General features: G+C 31.8%; 1 protein-coding gene and 1 pseudogene across 1 annotated transcript in view; both read right to left on the bottom strand.

Annotated features, from left to right (window-relative positions):
- Window positions 1–2,061, bottom strand: part of LOC143074067 (scavenger receptor cysteine-rich domain-containing protein DMBT1-like) — a 36,333-nt gene extending 34,272 nt beyond the window's left edge. The window contains exons 1-2 of the mRNA XM_076249615.1: window positions 1,837–2,061; window positions 120–207 (exon numbers count right to left, since the gene is read on the bottom strand). Of these exons, the coding sequence (XP_076105730.1) occupies window positions 120–207; window positions 1,837–2,061 (313 nt within the window). The remainder of the gene's footprint in view (window positions 1–119; window positions 208–1,836) is intronic.
- A 13,074-nt stretch (window positions 2,062–15,135) lies between these two features.
- LOC143074066 (uncharacterized) lies at window positions 15,136–23,429 on the bottom strand (annotated as a pseudogene).
- Window positions 23,430–23,799: the final 370 nt, after the last annotated feature.

The following is a 23,799-nucleotide window of genomic DNA, read 5'->3' as shown; positions in this document are numbered from 1 at the left end:
GTGATAACTTCAATTTTAATATACATATATTAAAATGTCAAGTAAAATGCATCTTTTTAAAACTCTTATACAAAAAATAATAACTATTTCTTGATAAAAATGTTCTTAATGAAACGTACATATTGTTAAGCAGACATAAGCTTCTGTGGTAGTTCTGACACATCTTTCTCTCCCAGAACAAGGATTAGGGTAACAGGCATCATCTGTCTAAATAATAACATATATATTACAAATTTGTTAAAAACTAAGTAAAACAGTTTATTTGACTGTTGATCAAATTCCAAGTAATGGCTTTAACTAGCTTTCAGTAAATGCGATTTTTAAAACATCGTACATTTGAGTTGATTTGACCTGTTGATACCAATTTGTAATACTTTTTTTGTCATTTAACGTTTACTTGTTTAGAGTTATATCTCGTAATTGTGTTTTTTTTTAATATAAACCAGCTTTGATATTTTTTTTGCATGACTTTAACTTTTTACTCATGTTCTCGTACTATGAACAACAAAATTATTTATTTTGTAAACAGTATTTCTGTTTTTCCTTATTGTAGAAAATGATTTTCGTTTACGTGTACAATATTCTATTGATGGCATTTTGTTCAAAGTTTACAGCGTTATATGGCGGTATTTTAATCACGGTTTTGGTTGACTTTCTGAAATTGTTATTATCTCACCTCTAATTTATTAACTTTGTATTTACATTGGGTCATGTATCAAATGTATACTCTCAGTGTATATTCACTTGTTTGTGTTCATGTGTCTTTTGATTGAGCTAAGCCTTTTCAATTAATATTTTAGAGTGTGTCTGTCTACGTTTTGACGTTTCTTTATGGTTTCAGATAAGGATGAAGGTTGGAACCTATTGAAACGTTTAAACCCGCTGCATTTGTTTGCACCTGTCCTAAGACAGGAACTTGATGTTCAGTAGTTGTCGTTTGTTGTTGTGATTCATAAATGTTTCTCTTTTCTCGTCGTCTTATAAAGATTAGACCGTTGGTGTTCCTGTTTGAAAGGTTTTTCACTAGTCATTTTTCGGGGCCTCTTATAACTAGCTGTACGGTGCGAGCAAATGGCCATGTCGAATATCATACTTTGACCTATAATGGTTAACTTTTACAAATTGTGACCAGGATAGAGAGTTGTCTCATTGACACTTATACCACCATCTTCTTGCAGCTATAAAACAATAATTCAAGGTATGGTTAAACCATAATTTGTCATATCAACAATTTGATTGTTTAGAATTAACAATTCGAATCATATACATTGTAGTTACCTTTTATGGAGAGCAGATACAAATTAAACTTTTAAAAAAAATATACTATATACAGAGCCCGAGTGAATTGGTTAAAACTTTGTTAAAATATTGAAAGTGTTTACGAATCTTCAAGTCAAAAAGGTCTACACACATACTTCTATGTTTGCAAGTCACAAAATATTTGATAATACATCAAACTAGTTATCATAACCAGTGTTAGCTATCACTTTTTTTCTAAAGCGCATGCACGCTTATGCAAATGAATAGTATAAATGATAGTAAAATATTGTTTTTGAAATCGCATAAACAAATGATGCAAATGTTATTTCGTCTTCAGATTTCCTTTCTTTACGCTGCAAAAACAGCAGAATAAAATTACCGCTTTATGTTCCTCATGAGATATCTATTATGCCCTTAAGGGAATATTTTTCTAACGTAGTGGCAATCGATGATTCCACTATCCATTCGTTAACATTTGTTATCTTAGAGACAGCATTTAAAACGACAATAAAGATAAAATAAAAAACAAGAAAAAAGATAAAATGTGGTTGACAATTATAAGGCTACCAAACTTACCAAAGACCATGTGTGAATTGCTGAATATCTGAAGTCCTTCATTGTGGTGTTTGTGTCCGTTGAAGTTTCGCCTAATAATTCACACAAGAGTGATACCAAGTTATAATTTACAGCTGTACATGATTTAAGGTGTAAGCAATAACGACCACACATTTTCAGTCCCATGTTGTTGTAAGCTATTATAACATCTGAATTTCGATATAGATGTTCAATAAATGTTCCCATTCGAATTTCACAAAGGTATACAGTAAAAGTGAAAACAAAAAGAAACGAAAATATATTTAAAAGACTCATCACTGCAACATTGCAGTTTTGTAGCTTCCGATGACAGGTTGTCTTTATAATCACAAAAAGGTTGTTATAGTTATAGTTATATAGTTGTTATGACCAGTAAACCATGGAATACATATGCGCGTGCTATTAAAAATGAATGTGTTTGTATTATCCGTGTTCTAATTAAATTATCAAATATTTAATCGTAATTAGATTTTCTAGAACTAACTAATGTATCGTATCGAATAAAAATTGTGTAATAATGTATAATCAAGAGTTTGCAAATCCCCAACGCGTACCTTTTTTAACTTGTGTTTGTAATATATTAAGATAATTGACGACGTGTTTAGTCAGCAATAACTTATAATGGCACAGAACAGTTGATAATTAAAATGTGTCCTTTGATAAAAATAATACTCAAGATCATGTCAATACATGAATTGATAGTTTCCGGTAAATTAATTCTTACCACTAACATATTATAGGCGATTTTCAGTAAAATAATTATTGACGACTTACAACGCAAAGCCTATAAAAGACCAAAACAAGACAAACAATAGAACATAAAGCACAAAATTAAAAACTAAACACCAAGCAACACAAACCTCTACCACAACACCTGTGATGATCTGAGGTGCTCTCGAGTGACCATGTACTTGTCAATTAATTATTTGGGTTGTTGCGTTATGTTATCATTGACGTTTACCAAAATCTCTCTTGATTGTAATAAATAAATGATAATCAAAGTATTTAGTATAATATGGTATAAGGCTGTCGGTTATTAATATCGGCGAATTAATTCATATACATATGTAGTTACGTCCCTAAAACCACAGAAAGACATGATATTGATCAAAGCTAGAATAAATCTGTACAAACTTTCCATGCAGAAATATAAGAACAAAAGATGTCCTTAATCATTCCGATGCCAACGATTTTATCTATGATGTGTGTGTTGGGTAGCAGAATGCAGTTTATTATTTCACTGATTTCAAGAAGCAAATGTTTTCAGTTTAAAGAATCTCAATCATGAAGAACATTTACAAACAAAAAAGTACAATATTAACAACATGCTTAAACTTCATATAAACTATTAAGATAAACTAACTCTTGTTATATATGATAATGTATAGTTCGGCAACAAGTGTTAAACGTAACGTTATCATTAGTATAGAAATTGTTCAAATGATTTAAATACGAAACAGAGGCTAAGAAGTGATATTTTATTCCATTGATAAATGCTTAAATAGACGCGAAACACTCTTCAAACTCAAAACTTATGATTTTGACAGTTTTTTGAGAAGGCAATATTGACCTGAGTTGTCTTTTATCAGTAACAAAAAATATCGTTCTCTAAACAATCAATGATACCAGAAGCAATGAGTTTTACAGTGCGTATCGCTGTTTGTTTGTTTATTCCAATTAACTAGAGACATAAGAAGGAGAAATCTCACAAAACATGTTTAACCCCGTCGCATATTAATGCACCTGTCCCAAGTCAGGAGCCTAAGGCTTTGTTAGTCTTGTAAATGTTTTCACTTCTAATTCATTTATATGTTTTAGAGTGACGTTCATTTTCACTGAAGTAGTACACATTTTGGCTTTTTGTTTAGGGTTTTTGTTAGGGTTGGCTGTTTTCTGATCTTGTTGCTGCTTTGACCCATTACCCGTTTCCATTTTCAATTTTATTACAGTACCCTTACATCCTAAAAATTAAAATCCGAGATAAATTCAACCGTAAAGTCCCGGGCCCTAATCAAATGGCAAAATCAAATGACAAAACACATTTAACGAAAGGACAACAACTTTCATATTCTTTCACTGATTTGTAGAAGCAAATGTTTGTCAGTTGAAACATACACACTATCATCAAAAGAAATTGAACATTATAGCAATTATAAGCTTTCGTTATGCGAACAATAAATTATATTAAATGTTCAAAACCATTTCATGAATGATAATGATGCACAAAAATACTCGTAATGAAAATGAAACACATGATTGTCTATAAAAACAATGCGCTTTGGGAAATAATATCTGAAAGTGTAAAAAGAAAATAACAAATTAAGAGAGAAAATAATTTCAAACACGTAATTTATTTACGTAATAGTAATGTCACCTATGATTTACAACATCATGGCTTTCATAAATAATTTACTGATTTTCAGTAAATTGTTGAAATCATTCTGATAATTTTCATATAATTGTTAATTATTGATTATATTTTTTATAGTTTTATTGCACAACAAATCATTCTAATTTGAATATACTGATCATTAGGTGTCTTTCTAGTAAATCGTTTTGATATATTCAACATAACAAGGTCCATGTTCAATGATGAATGTATGAGGTGTGTGTTTAGTAGCAAGATGAAGTGTATTCTGTCACAGGTTCTTAAAAGCAAATATTATAACTGCTTATACTTTTTTCTTTTATTGTGCCAAAATATTAATTTTTATGGCAATACCATGATAATTAGTTGTTTTCTTTGCATTTGTTTGATTGACCTTCCTTTATTATCATTTATATTATTATTCAATTAAGACAATTTTGCAGTTATTTTACACAACCTGGAGTTTACATACTGTTCACATGTACTTTAAAGGTACTTCTAAGGAAACTGTTCTATGATCGATTTGGAAATGTCTATGGGGATGTAACTGGAGGTCAAAAAAAAATTCTGGATATACGAAAGTAATATAAATGCTGTCATCCTTAAAATAAAATCTTAAAGATATAGATATATATAAATGTCTAAAAAAAAAATGCGAATACTAAAATTGCCAATCATGGAAAAGAATCTAAGAATAACATTTCAGTGGCTTTTCGAAATGTAGAGAAAATGGTAATTTATCTTTATGTTGCATATATCATTTGGTATAATTTGTTTGTTTATTCGAGTATGCTTCGTTGTTCTAGTATCAACAATAATGCATAAGATCAATTCGTGCTTATAGACTTATACTATATGCTGAATGGCTTAACGTCAAGTGTACACAATTCGGTTACGGTGTTGTTACAAATCAAAAGTCAGGGTTGGTTGTCACGTGTACAGTAATGAAGAAAATAAACACAAACGTAATTGTAATTCAAGATTGACACATTGTTATCCGGTCATTGTTCATATTTTCTAGATAAACAAAAAAGCATTCGCTGTAGCAGGAATGAAATGCCACTGCTTTTAAGACCTTATACTGCCCATCAAGGCTACTATGGTTCAATCGTAAGTAACTTTGAATCACATGCACCAATCCGGGACAGAAATATTCCTTCAAAATGATATCAAAATGACAAAGAAAATCCTGCGCTGAAAATTCCATCGTATAACTGCAAACCGCCGAAGGAAAACATTATTTTTCAATTAAGTTGACGAGTTATTACAAGACTTTATTTCATAGGATTTGACTGCATCATTTCAAAGTGTCCTCATCTTTACCAAAGATGTATATCTCTGATTTAAAGTTTGAAAACATGTTTTACATCCTTGAAAATATATCGGTCCATACCTTTCAAGTACTAATAAACGTACTTTTTAAATTTCAAGAAAGTGTTGGATGAAGATAAGAAATATAACTCCTCGGACTATGAATGCAAAAAGGTTTTAGATTTGAAATTGATAGTTATAAGCGCTAACTGCAGTGCTAACACCTGCTTAATTAAATGTGATTCATCACTCCCAGACCCATCATTCAAGAGCACTCAAGTTATTCCCCTCCAAGACCGTGCAACACCCTTGTATCCTCTAATCATACAACGCATGGAGACAATGAAGTCATCGGTCCGTCTGGTATTATTAGAACAGAACAAGACGATGATGAGGAGGTTCGATTGATTTGGGCAAGGAAAATGAAATGTATTTCAAAATGAAGAAAATGAAAAAATGAAAAACAACATCCTAAAGTATCTTGTAAAAAACAAAAGACAAATGTTAGATGATGATATATATTCATCTTCTTCATCTCCTAATTAAAGTCATATTGATATCAAATATTTTGTTTTATTTTATTGACTTAGTATTTAAGACATTTGCTACTTATCATTATTTTGTAAGTCACTACGACGACAGATCGTGGAATAAATTGTTTAGAAAACAAATTTTTGTATAATGATATGGTAAATGCAATTAGGATTTATATATCACCTCATTATCTCAATATACTAAAAACCTTATAGTGCAAAGCAGCAACCACAGTGAATTCTTCGTATATATTTTTTTACATTCACAGTTAAACATATTAACACATAGTATGATCAAGGTAATAGTTTGAAATGGTTTTAAATTTAACTTCTGTTTTGTTTAAGTTCGACGTTTGTTTGCAAAAATTGACATAAGACTAGTTACTTCAATTAAATGCACATTTCGTCGAATCATTTGACACCAATTGATGGTAAGAGTGGCGTTAAAACCCAATATTTCAATTTAAAAAAAATAGGATTGGAACTCTTTACTGACAATGTGATACGTGTTAAACACATCGTAAAACAATGCCTACCATATATGTACTCCACAGTTAGAAAATAAAATTAAAAATGAGCCCCAAAATGTTTTATCATCTCCTATTCCTGGATTTCTAATACATTAACCTAACTGTTTGTGTTGTACATGTGCATATGTATGTAATCAGTATCTTCCATAGATTTGATTTTCAAAAGTTAAAAGGGTGAAAATTATTTCCTTTTATGTGTATCCATGGCAACATTCTGCATTTATTTACCATAAAATATTGCAAAAAGGGGGGTGAACATGTCACATATCCCCCCAAATTTTGGATCAAACTAGAATTTCAATGCCTTTGAGTGATACCTTTTTAGAAACTGTTTTCATAAATCTTCCTAATGATCAAATAAAAAATGGGTGTCTGTCGCCTCATTTTTTCGTAAAATCCAATCACAAAGTTCGTGCGATAAAAAGTTGGAAAACAACATTACAATAATTGCCGGACCAATGTATGGTATGGACATGCAAATACGGACTGTAATACAAAAAACAGCCTATATTACATACATTACATAACCTTTTTGTTCATATAAACCCAATACAAAGGCTATTTTAATACTCAGCTATCTAAAAAAGAATTTTATTGCATACTAGCTCTCATATTTTAAAAATCCACAGGGGCCAAAATGCGAAACTACACACCTAACTGTGGAGTGCTACCTTAAGGTGAAATTTTTCCCCTCCTGTCTCAATTTTTTTATGTTTTCTGTGTTCTACTAGCTGTTACGGTGAAAATGGTATCTTAGTTTTTAAAATTGGTTCAGTAATAAAGATTTTATGAAGGTTAGCAGTTGATGTTGAAACGCGACAAAAAGTGATTTAAAAATAAATACTGGGTCATAGTGAAAAACTTCAAGTCTGTCTCATTTATGGGGTAAATTTCTAAAACTTTTCCCTTTTTTTTATTTAAAATTATAAAATTACCTTAAAAGAGGACAAATTGTACAAGTTTTGGGTGTTTGAAAGCACTTATAGGTCATTTTTGCTGTAAATAGCATACCTAACCTTGGTTTAGAAGCTCTCAAGCTGGGTATAAATTTCTAACAGTACTGGCATCAATAAATTTAATTAATGCCAAATTATAATTATATAAAATCCTGCTAAAAATGTTTATTTGACTTATTCGCTTTAAAAAATTTAAATCGATACATTCTGAGATTATCATATAAAGCGCAATATTTGGTTACAAGGGCAAAGCTAATGGAGTACAAATTTAAGACCGCAACATGTCTAAGTGTCAAAATGTGTATATTTGGTTGCTAAGGACAGTAAACAATAAAATTAACATAAATTGCATTCCTAGCAGATTTTTTTACCTTCAGAACTAAAAAAAGAACATAAAAGACTAAAGATTTATAGTAAATTTTGTCTTAAAAAGTGCATTTCTTTGCTTTCTGATGTGCCATAAGATAGCACTCCACAGTTAGAAAATAAAATTAAAAATGAGCCCCAAAATGTTTTATCATCTCCCATTCCTGGATTTCTAATACATTAACCTAACTGTTTATGTTGTACATGTGCATATGTATGTAATCAGTATCTTCCATAGATTTGATTTTCAAAAGTTAAAAGGGTGAAAATTAATTCCTTTTATGTGTATTCATGGCAACATTCTGCATTTATTTACCATAAAATATTGCAAAAAGGGGGGTGAACATGTCACATATCCCCCCAAAATTTGGATCAAACTAGAATTTCAATGCCTTTGAGTGATACCTTTTAAGAAACTGTTTTCATAAATCTTCCTAATGATCAAATAAAAAATGGGTGTCTTTCACCTCATTTTTTCGTAAAATCCAATCACAAAGTTCGTGCGATAAAAAGTTGGAAAACAACATTACAATAATTGCCGGACCAATGTATGGTATGGACATGCAAATACGGACTGTCATACAAAAACAGCCTATATTACATATATTACATAACCTTGTTGTTCATATAAACCTAATACAAAGGCTATTTTAATACTCAGCTATCTAAAAATGAATTTTATTGCACACTAGCTCTCATATTTTAAAAATCAACAGGGGCCAAAATGCGAAACTACACACCTAACTGTGGAGTGCTACCTGAGTACATAATAGATTAAAATATTAATCAGTTGTCCATCTGCATCACTGAAAGAATAATCAAATTAGAGCCCGGATTCGCACACTTTTTTTTTGTATATCTGCAGATGCGTTAACTTCACCGTTAATGACTGACATCTACTGTTCGTCTTTTAACAAGTATTAACAAGGTTTTTTTAGAAGTTGTCAAATTGTTGTTAAACTATAATCCTGGTACCGTTGATAACTATCAGTACTGAAACCAGTTGATAAGTTGAAGATGATTTATTAGTTATTTGAGCCGATATGAAAAAAGGAAAACTGTAGAAGAATGCTCGAAGCAAATCACATAAAGCCGAAAACTTAAAACATGCATAAAATTACTGAAAGAAAATGATCTGATCATGGGGAAAACAGAGCCATCAGTGTTTTGAGGAAGAAACTCATTAAACTGCAGTTGAAAAAGATGAGACTACAGATTAATAAACTTTACAAAATTGTATTTGTTCAACATTTATTTATTTACAGCGTGAAACTATGTGAAAATCGATGAACTAAGTATAAAGAATTTTATGTGTGAAAGAGAAGTATGTTAGTTATATTTCGTATGGCCTTTGGCTGCAGAATAGAAATAAATCACGAACAACGGTATGTTTTAATTTTATGCGATGACGTTTTTATTTCCGAAAACAATGAAAACGAGTTGCTTTATCTACATGATGTTAAGACAATTGTTTGACAATTAATACAAGAGTAACACTGTACAACTTAGACCACCATCTATACCTAGATTTGATGCAATTTGCAATTATAATAATCATATAAAGTTTTCTTGTAATTACACGAGTTACATGATAAGGTCTTGTTGTAAACGAGCATTTATACTATAATATCACGACGAAAGCTATTGCATCTTTAGCAAGTAGAGCTTTAGGGTTAGTAATATCCAAGTGTAAACTTTAAGGTGGCTTTTGTTTCGATGTATTTGTAAAATCATATTTTACTCTGGAGTAGGTATATGAGGTGTAAAATATATTCTTATATAAATGCCATTTATATATAGACTGGAGTAGGAAAATACACTGCAGTTACTGAGAGGTTTATTTTTAAAAAGCCGTTGCAAAGTATAATCCCTCTGTTGTGTAGATTAAATTAGAGGCTCTAAAGAGCCAGTGTCGCTCACCTTGGTCTATGTTCATATTAAACAAAGGACACACATTGATTCAAGACAAAATTGTGTTTTTGTGCAGATGGTGTGTTTGTAGATCTTACTTAACTGAAGATTCTTGCTCCTTACAATGATCTCTTTCAATAATGAACTTGGCCCAGTAGTTACAATAGAAAATATTTTGTAAAAATTTACAAAAAATTTCAAATTTATGAAAACTGTTTAAAAATTGACTATAAAGGGCAATAACTCCTTAAGGGATCAATTGACCATCTTGATTATGTTAACTTGTTTGTAGATCTTACTTTGCTGATGAATAATATTGCTGTTTATCTCTATCTATAATAATATTCAAGATAATAACCGAAAACGGCATAAATTCCTTAACATTACCAATTCAGGGGCAGCAATCCAACAACGGTTTGTCCGATTTCAGTGCAGATCGATAAACAATTTTACGGCATGTCCGATTTGCCCTAAATGCCTTGGTTTTAGAGATATAAGCCAAAATCAACATGATTTTTAGCCATGGTGGTCATCTTGGTGGGTTGGCCAGATCACTGGACACACTTTTAAGACAATAACAATAAAAAACCAAAGAGTAAACAAAGACTGAAAAAACCAAAGACATCAACAGTTATAAATAATAAATAAGAAACAACACAAACGCCACTAAAAACCGTGAGTGAAATCAGGTGCTCCGGAAGGGTAAGCATATCCTGCACCGTATACGGCACCCGTCGTATTATTTCTTTTTTCAATTCGGAAATAATGGAAGGTTATTATGACTAAGGAAGAATATCAGATATGATTTTTGACACACTTTTGTCATAATGGGCAATCAGCTCATGATGGCGACCGTAAAATCTCTTGAGTGATGATCTTAATTTGATTGTTTCATAGCCCTGTCTTAGCATTTTTTGAGAAAGCAGTGTACATAACGTATATACAACTCGTCTAAACGTTTAGACGAGTTGTATATACATTATGTGCACAGCCATGTTTCACCATCATTGATGGCGATCCGATGGATACATCTGTTGTAGAGTTGTCACTGACTCAGACGTACTTATAAATATAATTATTTTCTGTGACTGTATATTACATTAATTTGTAGGATCCTTTACTATAGATAATTTAGCTGATCTGTCACAATAACATCTTCATGCCTTATATATCATGTACTGTAGTACGCCGCTAGATTAAAACTGACGAGGAAAGGTAACACACGGCCAGCAGAAGCTCTTTTTTTGAGAGCCCAGGTGGTCGTGTGGTCTAGCGGGACGGCTGCAGTGCAGGCGATTTGGTGTCACGATATCACAGTAGCATGGGTTCGTATATACATTTATGTTCCAGATCATATGAGTATTTGGACCATATGCGTACTTTTTCAGAATGCGCATACGGTCGGACAGTACATGTAGGTTCTTCCTAAACAAACTAAGTCAAGTTTATAAGATACAAATGTATATTGCAAATCAATATATTGTAAACTTTAAATTTCAAATTGATTTAAAAAGTTCAATTGTTATTGAAATAAAAACTTAAAATGTTAGCTATTTTAAAAACGTTACTCTAGTTTAATCTGTAAAACTCCTGGCTTTAGCATGTCAGTTATAGATTAATTGAATTATGCTGAAATTGTAGTTATCTGAAGTAATGTGGGGAAATATTTTTTTTTTTAGAATATATAAGAACTTTACCCAAAAATGCATATCATATGCAAAGGAACATAAAAATTGAGAATGGAAATGGGGAATGTGTCAAAGAGACAACAACCCGACCAAAGGGCAAAAGGCAACCAATGGGTCTTCAATGTAGCAAGAAACCCCCGCACCGGAGGCATGCTTCAGCTAACCCCTAGACAAAAATGTATACTAGTTCAGTGACAATGGACGTCATACTAACGAAATATACACAAGAGACTAAAATTAAAATTCATACAAGACTAACAACGGCCAGAGGCTCCTGAATAAGGACAGGCGCAAAAATGCAGCGGGGTTAAACATGTTTTATAAGATCTCAACACTCCCCCTATCATGCCTATATCTCTAGCCAATGAAAAACAAACACAACAATATGCACAGTAAAACTCAGTTCAAAAGAAGTCCGAGTTCAATGTCAGAAAAGGTAACATGAATGTAAATAAAATGACGTTTCTTGTGGTACAAAGTGTCACTTTGGGCGAGAGTACCGATATGGACTCACAATTCAACAAAAAAAAAGTTCAAATGTTCGCTTATTCACATTATTCATATAATTGTAATAAAACAATTTGTAAAACTAAAAGAAAAAAAAAATGATAAATGTTTATTTAAATTTAACCCATATACTCACAAAACATGCACATATACGTTCAGCTCATACTGGACCGTTCGAGTATTCTCATACGGTACGACCGGACGTATATGGTCGTATGGTCGGGCCGTACGAGTATACGTGTACTGTCCAAATACTCATATGGTCTTGAACATATATATGTATAGGTCTTGGCTTCTCGGAAAAGGGTCAGGTGACACATTTTACAAATAACGTTTGTGATGTCAGTATATCTTCTGCATACATGTTAAGAGATATGAAGAAGAAAAAGCAGACATATTTTCGACAGAGCAATGTTTTAGAATTAATCGTATAAATTTGTCTGTGTAATGTGAAAAATTCCTTTTCCCACCTCTTGATTTTAAAATGTGTGCATGTTGTCGAGAAAATGCTGCTGTTTAAATTTGTTTGTCAGTTTCTTAATGGACAGTACATCTATATTATTGCCGTGTACCCAATGTTGTATGGTTTGTCATTGCTGACCAAATGAGTAGAAATTCCAATATGACTAAAGAAGAGACTTAGTTAGCAATATAGTCATCAATCAAAACCAAAACAAAGCTCTCAAAATCACAACATTTTTTCAAGCTTTATGAACATTTCGGCATGATTTTCATCCCCAGAAGCATTTAGGTTAATGGATTGAGGGAAGATACCTATTAAAGTTGATAGGTTATGACATTGATGCAAAGTTATTGTTGAGATGGATTAAAAGTAAACTACATGGACCCTAGTCAATATTTTAATTGTTCGAACTTGATTTTGGCAAAGCAGCACGAGACTGATTTAGACGAAAAAGATATTAAAGGGATTTCAGGTTTAACAAAAAGTCCGCACACCATTTATCAGGCGGTTAAACCATAGTTTACCGGAGGAATGGAATTGTAAATGTCTCATATTTATATACTGGACTATAATATCCGTTACCGAACCTCTGTTCCCAGGACCAGTATTCTAAAAGTTAATGTCAGTATACATGAATGGAATTTAATGACTAAGTTCTAACTGATGTTATAATTGATCAATTGTGGTCCATTTTTATGTTATAACTGATCAACAGTGATCCACGCTAATGTGTTAACTTTGATCATGCCTTTGTTTGTTCTTGATTTATGATAATGATTAATTTAATGTAAGCCGTGCCCTTTATTTTGCCAATGTACATAATAGTTCATTCAATATCTCTATGAGATTTATTCAAGCATGAATCTTAAGTTAATTCTAAATCCTTCTTTCCATAGTTTTGCGTTCCCCCGTGAAGGTAAATGAAGATAAAACGCCTCCAACACATCAAATTGAAAACGCTGATTTCATTAATTTTAGCAACTTACTAAACTTCTTAGTGACTGAAATATTTGAGTTATTAGGACAAAGAATACTAAGAAGGTGTCAAACCACCAAATATACCCATTTTCAATGGGTGGTTTTTTTTTTTGTTTTTTTTTTTTTTTTGGTATATGGTATTGTTTCGGGGCTATCTGAAGCTCGCTTTCGGGTGCGGAATTGATTTCGTTTTGATGAATAACTATAAGGGTGTTAGGCTGTTTTTTGCTTTTTTGGTCGATACCTGATACATTCACCTTTTTGACACCTCTTCGGTATAATTAAACCTAGACTTTTTGTCTTTTCCATATATTTGACAATAAAACTATGTCTTATCTAAACACGCTATTCGCATATGACAGTATTTTCGTCAATTACAAAACCTTGAAAATAGGGCTGGTTTCAGAACGATGAACATTAATTGCATTTCAAAATTCTGAAAAAAAATATTTGAACTATTAATCTTATCACAATGCTTATATAAATATTCTCTTGTGGCCAAATGCAATGAATATTGATTCCCAAGATATATTTTACTTTGATAGTATCCTCATTTTTATACGATTTTTCAAGAATTGCAATTTTCTGTAATTGTTGTGCAACTAACCTCTTTAATTTCGTTTTAATTTTATAATAGTATACTCTTTTATAAGGTTCATTAGTATTGTGCAATCATTTACTATAAAAGAACCAGAAAAGGCATTTTGTTGAATTCTGACATAATTTTTGAATATTTATTAAAATTTATTTAATGGAAATTACATCGGACGATTTGTTCACGCCAAGGAAAAATAGAGAACGGGAGATCAGCATTCGAATAATTCCTAATAAAGCAGTGTGTTAAGTGGGTGTATTTGAGTTCCTAATTGAAGAGGGTTTTCTCATACGTTTTGATATTCAAGTTTCATAATTATATTTCCCAAAAAAGTTATAATAGGTATGGATAATTATCAAAGTAATGAAAAGCCCATTGTCTTAATTAATAGAATAAAGAATTTCAAATTGCCATTTAGCTATATTGCAATTGTATAATTATAATCTCTATACATTGATTGTATTTCAAACATCTATATTAGCCGAAATACTCACATTAAAAGTTTTTTAAACAAACAAACAAATTGTAATTTAAATGTTTTTAATCTATTCATACATTTATACATTTGTATATGTACAGTGAATCTGATTAGACATTTTTCCAGGAAAACAAGTTCGCCAAGTCTTAAAAGTCTAAGGCTGGTTAAGTATCTTCTGTCGTAGAGTACTTGCAACTTATATACAGTAATAACATCGTATAAAATTATTGTTGTTTTGCTTCATTCTATAGTTTTGTTTGCTAATTTGAAAATGCCTGTACCAAGTCAGGAATATGACAGTTCTTGTCCATTCGTTTTTGATGCGTTTTGTTATTTGATTTTGCCATGTGATTATGGACTTTCCGAATTGATTTTCCTCTAAGTTCAGTTATTTTGTGATTTTACTTTTTACAAACAAACAAACAAATCTAAACAATAAACAAACACTTTTATAACTAAAAAGCATTCTATATGTTTGTATTTGTATTTGCTTGACCCATATGTGTGTATTTTGCAGCTAAAATTATTATAAAATAAAATGCCTTGATCTAAAAATACATCTATTAAATACATATAAAGAGTTATACAATATTTTTTTTCATAAAAACATACATTTCGATTTTTCCCTGTTTGTATGTAAACAAATAAATGCTTTCACAAACAATTTTTCAGTTGCTTTTTTTGTTCCGACATTTTTTCTTTTTTATAAAACAGTTACTAATATCAATTGCAATTACAATTACAACCGGTATACAAATACACAAGGCGCCAACATATCCAATCATTTGAGATGAAATTCGGTCGTCTTGTATCGATATTTTAGAGTAGATATACGATAGTGTTACCCTTCTGTCAATTGCCAGTTCTCGAATAAGATAATCTATTTCCTCTTTGAACGCATTCGAATTAATGTCATAACATGTACAAGTACATACATTTCCCCCAGTTGTTTTATTATCGGTGCTTGAGAGAGTTGTGGACATTTGTACTGTTTCTGGAGTTGGTGGTTTACTGCTTGTTTCTGTATCTGATAGTGATACTAACGTATTTGTATCTTTAATTGATGTGCTTGAAGTTATTGTTGATGTTTCTTCCGAATTAGTGCTGACGGAAACTGAAGTTTTCATTGATGAAGACGTCATTGAGGTAACTGGTTCGACCTCACTGGTGACGTCGACAGAATTTGTTTTTGAAGAAGACGTCATTGGAGTAAGTGATTCTGACTCACTGGTGACGTCGGCTGAATTTGTTGTTGAGGAAGTTGTCATTGGAGTAGATGATTCTGACTCACTGGTAACATCAACTAAATTTATTATCACAGGAGATGTTTTCACTAGTTCACTGGTAACTGCTAGTATTTTAGATATCACGCTTGTGGATGCTACTGTTGTATCAACCTGTACATCTAAAATTAATCAATTAAATAGGTTAAATTGTATTTTACAGACAAAAAAAAGTTATGTGGATTTTTATGTCAACCCTACGATAGTGAGGGGCATCATGTTTTCTGGTCTATGCTTCCGTTCTTTTGTCGGTCTGTCCCGCTTCAGGTTAAAGGTTTTGGTCATGGTAGTTTTTGATGAAGTTGAAGTCAAATCAATTTGACAATCAGTACACATGTTCACTATGATATGATCTTTTAATTGTAATGCCAAAGTAGAGTTTTTACCCTAATCTAACGGTCCACTGACCTTAGAAAAATGAAAGTGCAAGTGGGACATTCTTGTACTATGGACATATTCTTGCTTAACTTTTGAAATTTGTATTGTTTGGGAGTTTAGTGTGGCGTCCATTTCGCTAGACTAATCTATATATCTGTTAATGGCCAGATGAAGCCCGTTTTCAGATGCGAGTTTTTCAGCTGCGTTGAAGACCAATTGGAAGACTCACGATTTTCTCTGTTGTATCGTTGCTTCTATGAAACATTCACAGTTTTAAGTCTCTGTTCAGAATTAATGTATGGCAAGATTTAATGTAGGTCTGCATTTTTGGATACGTGTATAATTCTCTCGGATTGTTCACTTGTTTCTTGGAGGGTATCGTATTTGTGGAAGATGTTATGACAAAAATCAAGTTTTACCTTAGTTAAAACAATAACTATCAAATATGCCTAATAACATTCTCTAGATATTCATAGGACTGTCAGTGTTAATAGTTTTGGTTTCCAAATTCGTATATTTGTAGCAAAAAAAAAGCACAAACGACCAACAAACATGGTCATTCCTATTTAGATATGAACATAAAAAAATGATATTTTGTTACCTATTGAATTTTAACGTGTTTAACTATCTTTTCGTGTAAAGCTGTTGCCTATATTGATTTTGGGTCAAAGAAAGGCTTGAAATGCATATTTTTGGTTAACAACGTAAATTTCGATGTGTAAGACATAACAAGTTATGTTTCTGAACTGAATTTTAAAGATAACGTTAATCTGTTTATTTACCTTAAAATTGAAAGGCGATCTTTAATTTAACGATACAAACGTTTCAAGTATGAACAGTAACAGAAAAGAGGTGAAAGAATATATACAGAAACCCAAATGGACAGGATGGTGTTAAACATCATTACATCACTTACTTATCTGGTAGAGAGATAACCTATAGTTACCACCACATAATGCTGTTCCTAAAGGGCACGGTAAATTACATTCCGACTCTGGACGTCTTCGTTCAGTTAGGTTTTGATAAAATATTGAATCACAGTAGCATTCGACACCCGTCTGAAACAAACAAAAAGTCGAATCTCATAGCAATGTAGATTAAACACAAATTGAGAATGTCAGGCATGTGAATTATGTGTTCAAGATTTTTGTGTCCTACGGACTCAATATTTTAGAAACATTTGGTCTATGGACATATTGTCTTGCCATGTTGAATCAAGTGGATATAAAATAAAATGACAATTAACACTTTAAAACTTTTATGTGTCCAAAGTGGAATTTACCTTCATCAGGAAAGGAACATCGCCTATCTTCCCTGCATTTATTCTATCGAAATGGTCAAAGGAATTAAATGGATGAAAACATGGTAAATGTTCATGTTTTTAGCGGTAATTATTGAGCATAAATGCTAGGCAAAACACTAGTAAAACAAAATTTTATATAGACAAGCACATTAGCAAAATCGAAAGACAAGTATCCAACAATCTTCTGTAGTACAATGACGGGATGTAGTAGTACCGAGCAATGTCAAATTTATATTACCAAAACAACACTATAAATAATAATTTATAAACACAAACAAAAGAGCACTTTAACATGTTAATAAGTATATAAACAAGGTCAATATCTAGAATGCATATTTCATCATGTATTTGAAAAGTTGATATGAAATGTTTATAAACAAGCTCTTAGTATCTTCCGATGAATTTGTTTAGAAAAACGACAAAATGTTCTTTGAAATAACACTGGTTCATGAACTTTCTACACAGACAAGTGTGACGGTTTACAAAAAGTATGAGTATCAACTGCAAGCTCTTTAATACGGAATGAGTTTGGAAATGAATATCCTATATGCAGGTTAAATTGGTACTTATGTGGGGATAATTGATAATTTCAATATAAAAATCGTCTCGTTTGAGATAGATTCTGGTACTGAAATGACCGCTTATGTCAAATTCGAAGTATAGGTGTTAAAATGAGGCAGAGGAAGCCTTGTCTGTTGTTTCTTTGATTTCTAGTTCTGGAGGATATATAAATGGGATTCAATCAGAAAATCCTTGATTGTTAATGGAATTAACTTCATCAATATCTCTGAATGTGAAATTAAATTATCTGACTTCTTTTATCTTATTGTTGTTGACAAAAGTCTGAAGGAAATCTAACTCAAATGAAAATACGAAGAGGTCGACAAGGATAGGCGCTTAGTTCTTTCTAATAGGAATACTGACAAAGAAATTAAAAAGTATGCCTCCAAATTCAACAAATATGTTGCCAATAAGAATCTCCAGCATACTGAGTAATTGTTCCCGCTGTGTAGCATGTTTTACCATTTTTTTCACTATTAACACATTATGCCATATGGTATCTCAAGGTAATAAATATATAGCGAATTCTTACATTTTATGTTGAAAAGGCACTGTGAATTATTCATTTCAGTTTCAAGTTTTTTAGAATCCACATAGGTTTAAACCATTACTCGAGTAAACAGTTACAAGTAATTTTGAAGATACTCTTTCCCTGCGGACAAATGTTTTGTCAAATCTTATGTGTGTTGTTGTTTAATCAGGATAAATTATAACCTATACTGTACTGCAGTGCCCTTTGGGTTATTGTTTTGTCGTTCGTTTACAGTCTTGGTAAACTTGTCCCTTGATTTCCTGTTATTCAGTTGTTACAATAAGATTAATACATAAATAACCTAAGCCGTATTACATTCTTGTACAATGTATTCGTCTCTCGAGTAAAAACCGAGAAGTTCTTTGTTAAACAAAAGCCTTTATAAAATAATAAATCCCGTCCATAGTACGCACACTGTTAATCGATGATTGAGATACATATTAATTCAAATACATCCCTAATCAATGAACTTTAGTGTTAACTTTGCATAATGTGACACCTAACTTCCACGTGTTCCAACATCAAATCCGAATTCTGATAACTAAAAAAATCTTATTCGGAAGACTCTGTATACATACTAGTAGTATTTTTTTGTAATTTTATTAGAAAATAATGTTCACATAATGCTAGTATTACTAGACTTGTATTTGCTTTACATCAATCCGACACCAATTTAGTGTCTCTGTTTAAGGTAGCATAATACAAAGATTTTTCACTCCCAGTCAGACAACTTTAAACTGATGTAATTCATTTCATCCTTCTTTATATTTTATAAATGAGGTACCAAAAGAAAGAAGAAAGACTAATCTTTAAAATTGTGATAATTTCATTATGACATAATTATTACATAATTAATTATTATGTAATTAGTTGCTATATTGTGATGTCCACACTTGAATGAATTTAGCGTCTTTGTTCTTCATAGCATCCCAAAATATTTTATAGATTCTTGTACAACACAGCTTGACCTCCAAAACTGTGTCTCAGATTTCCAAAAACTTCAATAGAACAAATTTTATACCCAATTGAATTTAGTGGTCTCTTATGAATTGATGTTGCAAACTTCATTGAAGATTTATGAGAGAATGAAATGCAATAGGAAAAATCTGAGACACAGTTTTGGAGGTCAAACTGTGTTGTACAAGAATCTATAAAATATTTTGGGAAGCTATGAATAACAAAGAAGCTAAATTCATTCAAGTATGCACATCACAATATGGCAACTTATTACATAACAATCACCATTTGAAAGATTAATCCTTCTTCTTTCTTTTGGTACCTGATTTATAAAATTTAAAGGAAGATGAGCGGAATTACATCGGTTTAAAGTGTCTGATTGGGGATGAACAATCTTTGTATTGTGCTACCTGAAGAATTTAGTTTTAATTGTTTATTTTAATGTTCAGATATCGGTTTTTGCTACTTAAAAAAATACCTTTTAAAATAAAAATAAAATGACGAATAAATAAAGGCTAGAGTAGTATACCACTGTTCGAAATACATAAATCGATTGAGAAATAAAAATCAAATCCAGGCCACAAACCAAAACTGAGGAAAACACATCAAATAATACAAGAGGAGAACAACGACACAACAAAACACAAAACTAAAACACAACACACACAGAAACGAACTATAAGATATCAATGTCATTTTCCTGACTTGATACTGGACATTTAAAGAAAAAAAATGGTGTGATGAACCTGGTTTTGAAGATCGCTAAACCTCCCGCTTGTATGGCAATTTTAAATATAACATTAAAATGACAACATTACATGGCAGGACTACCACACAAATAAATTGAAGAACATACAGGACAGAGGAACACACAAATAATAGCTATCAAAAGATACTAGGCTTATAATTTAATACGCCAGACGCGCGTTTCGTCTACATAAAAAGTTTTTGCATTGCATCGCATGCCTTGTATCAATCGTGGTTTTGATGACTACTTGTAAAATTCATACAAATAGAGTCAATTTAAAAGCATGCTACCATTTAGCCATTTAGCAAAATCCGTTATATAGATGGGAATGATGCATTGCTATGTATAGATCTTTTAATTGCCACGTTCTTATTTTGTGTAGTTCCACAATAATCCAGGGGGGGATAAGCGTTCAATAATATTGGTTACCCCCTCCCCTTTTTGTCCTTATATTTGTTATGTTCATGTTCTGAGTAATGAGCCTGTAATCAGTAGGTTAAGTTGGTTTATGTCTGTTTTTCCTAAATGGGTTTGAAATAAATTATGCTGTTTATTTTCACGTTTGAAATGTTTCACATTTTTTATACCGTGTAATGTAATAGATGTCTATACGGTTTGAGTATTTGCTATTTAAACACTTCGGTGTTGACATGAATATCAATTACGTGGTCATTTTTATAAATTTCTTGAATTTTTCGAAAAACTAACGATTTTCTTATCCCAGGCACAGATTACCTTAGCCGTATTTGGCACAACTTTTTGGAATTTTGGATTTCCAATGCTCTTCAACTTTGCACTTGTTTGGCTTTATAAATATTTTGATATGAGCGTCACTGATGAGTCTTATGTAGACGAAATGCGCGTCTGGCGTACTAAATTATAATCCTAGTACTTTTGATAACTATTTGAATCTCTTTCGATGACCTATAGCTGCTTATATGTTCGTCCTTTGAAATCTGGTTTTGTTTCAATGTCAATCATTAATAATAACAATAACGGTACCAATTATTCTGCACTAGATGCGCATTTCGACAATACAAGTCTCCTCAGTGATGCTCATTAAACGTCTTATTTTTATAGTTTGCTTTAAATTACAAATTTTGTTTTGTTTCTTCTTATCTACTTATTACCATTATTCATTAAATTAATCTCAAGCTTTCTGTCTACTAAGCTGATATCAGAGGCATAATAATAAGTCAAAGATCACATATAACATGTATAAGTTTAAATGTGGTTGATTTCCTCTTGACTTTAAATTGGACATTGATTCAAAACTAACAAGGTTTTTTTTTTTCTTTGAAATAAAAAAGAAAGCTTTCATCGGAGGATTAGCAGATCAATGGATTTATTATTGTTATGATTATAAGTAAAAATCTGTACTAGAGCTCTCCTTAGATTCTTTTGTTTGTTGCAGTCTCATTAAAGATAATCGCATACATCCTTCTATTCAGATAACTATTGTTGTTGATAAGCATTAGTTGCTATTAGAGAAATTCCATAAAAACTAAGAAACCCTATTGCATTTGTAGTAAATGTGTTCACATACAAGATGTTTGATTCAACTTCTATAGAAAGTGTTATCCCTTTCAACAACAAACCCACACACACGTATGTAGTGAAATAACCACGTGTCTATTAACATGCTTCTTTCGAAGTTTAATTTTTAGTCGCTACTATTAAAATGTATGTACGATTGACTTACAGTATTATGAAGCTACACGTTCGTAATCAAACATATCCCTTTACTCATATAATAACTAGAACACACCCGCGAAATTGCGGGCATATACAGCTTGTGAACTGTTGTAGGCTGATTTTTTGTGAAAGATATTATGTATGGAGAATTTCATAAAAGGTATCAAAAGCCCTCTCCCTTTTTCCAAAGTCAGATATTTGATTCCTTTCTGTTAAATTCAATTATTTTCGTGTTTCTGGCCTCAGACCACAAGTATTCTTCTCCTTTGCTACAATGCTTCTTTTTGTAAATAAACTCATCATAGATACCAGGAATAAAATTTTACACTTACGCCAGACGCGCGTTTCGTCTACAAAAGACTCATCAGTGAGGCTCGATTCAAAAAAGTAAAAACAAATTAAAAATTTGCTCCGTTTCAAACATCAAATACATGTAACTGCTTATATATATATAGACCATTATAAGTCTAATAAAATATGCTTCAGGGACAATCCATCAGTGCTTTTTCTTTTGAGAGCATTAACATGCCAATGGTAGGATATGAATCTTGTATAAGTGACTAAGACTGACTAAGGCTAATTTGAGGGGTGGTCGGATGGGTCCTGATCCCCCGATCCCGGGCTTAAAAACATGAAATCCCGAGATGCAGAATTTAAAAAATTAATATCCCGGAATCCCGAAATCGAAAAATATATTCCCGGATCCCGTAAGGACCAATCCCCAAATCCCGAGCTTAAAAACACACGATCCCGACGCCCCGAAAAAGGTCATGTCTCCCTCTAATCTCTACCTTACTTTCGCCGCGATATAGCCTTTTTGTGCTAATGCGGCATAAAGCAACCAACAATCAATCAATCTACCTTACTTTCATTTTTGCCAAATCACTATTTTCCCTTTCAACAATAAATTTGTATGCCCTGGCAATTTATGAGCAATATGTTTTCTAGTCTGTGCATCCGTGCGTTTGTTCGTTCGGTCGTCTGTCCCGCTTCAGGTTAAAGATTTTGTCGAGGTAGTTTTAGATGAAGTTGAGCATGTTTTACTTATTTTAATATATAGCAAGTGGTATGACCCCTTAAATAGTAAGCATTTCAAAGAAAACAGTAGACAGAATCAGGGACTTTCTATACTGACATAGAAAGTTCCTGACAGAATACAGAGAGTCTCTATATATTAATGTAGTATAATCATAGTTTACATGTAGATAATTGTCCTCTTTAAGGAGGTATAATAGTTGTTGTTCTTGAGATCTAAACACCATGCTATGGAGAACGCTCTGATTGGCCTATTTATTTTTCATTTTTTGTTATCTTTCATACGATTTGTTGTATTTGTGCATGTTTCAAACCGGAAGTCTTATCTATGACTAAAAGTCAGTCTGATGACGGAATCATATCCGGACTCCTTTTTTGTCGTTTTTCTCCCAAAATAACTCAATCTGAATAATCATAATAATGGATGACAAATGCGACTATGCATGTTACCTATAGAACACAGAGGCATGATGATTGATTTGTTGCGGAAGGAAGAGAAGCGACACACAAAATGAGGTCTTCTCGTTTAATAGTATAGATATATGTACTTACAACATTGAAATCACCTTTAAAAAAAATTACAGCCGAACTTCCGAGAATAAATCTTAAAAAAAAAAAAAACGCTTCGTGGTTGACTAGCTGACCGTAGTATATTTCGACAAGTTTAATAACATGTTCGCCTAATGTGAAAATAAATGTACTGTTTATATTGTTTAGGGATTTACATTTTGTTTTAGATTGTATCATAAATATTATAATTTTTCAATAT

This window comes from Mytilus galloprovincialis, chromosome 5 (genome assembly GCF_965363235.1).
Source record: "Mytilus galloprovincialis chromosome 5, xbMytGall1.hap1.1, whole genome shotgun sequence".
NCBI classification, from domain to species: domain Eukaryota; kingdom Metazoa; phylum Mollusca; class Bivalvia; order Mytilida; family Mytilidae; genus Mytilus; species Mytilus galloprovincialis.
The sequence above is the reverse complement of the archived record's forward strand: the minus strand, read 5'-3'. Positions and strand labels throughout refer to the sequence as shown.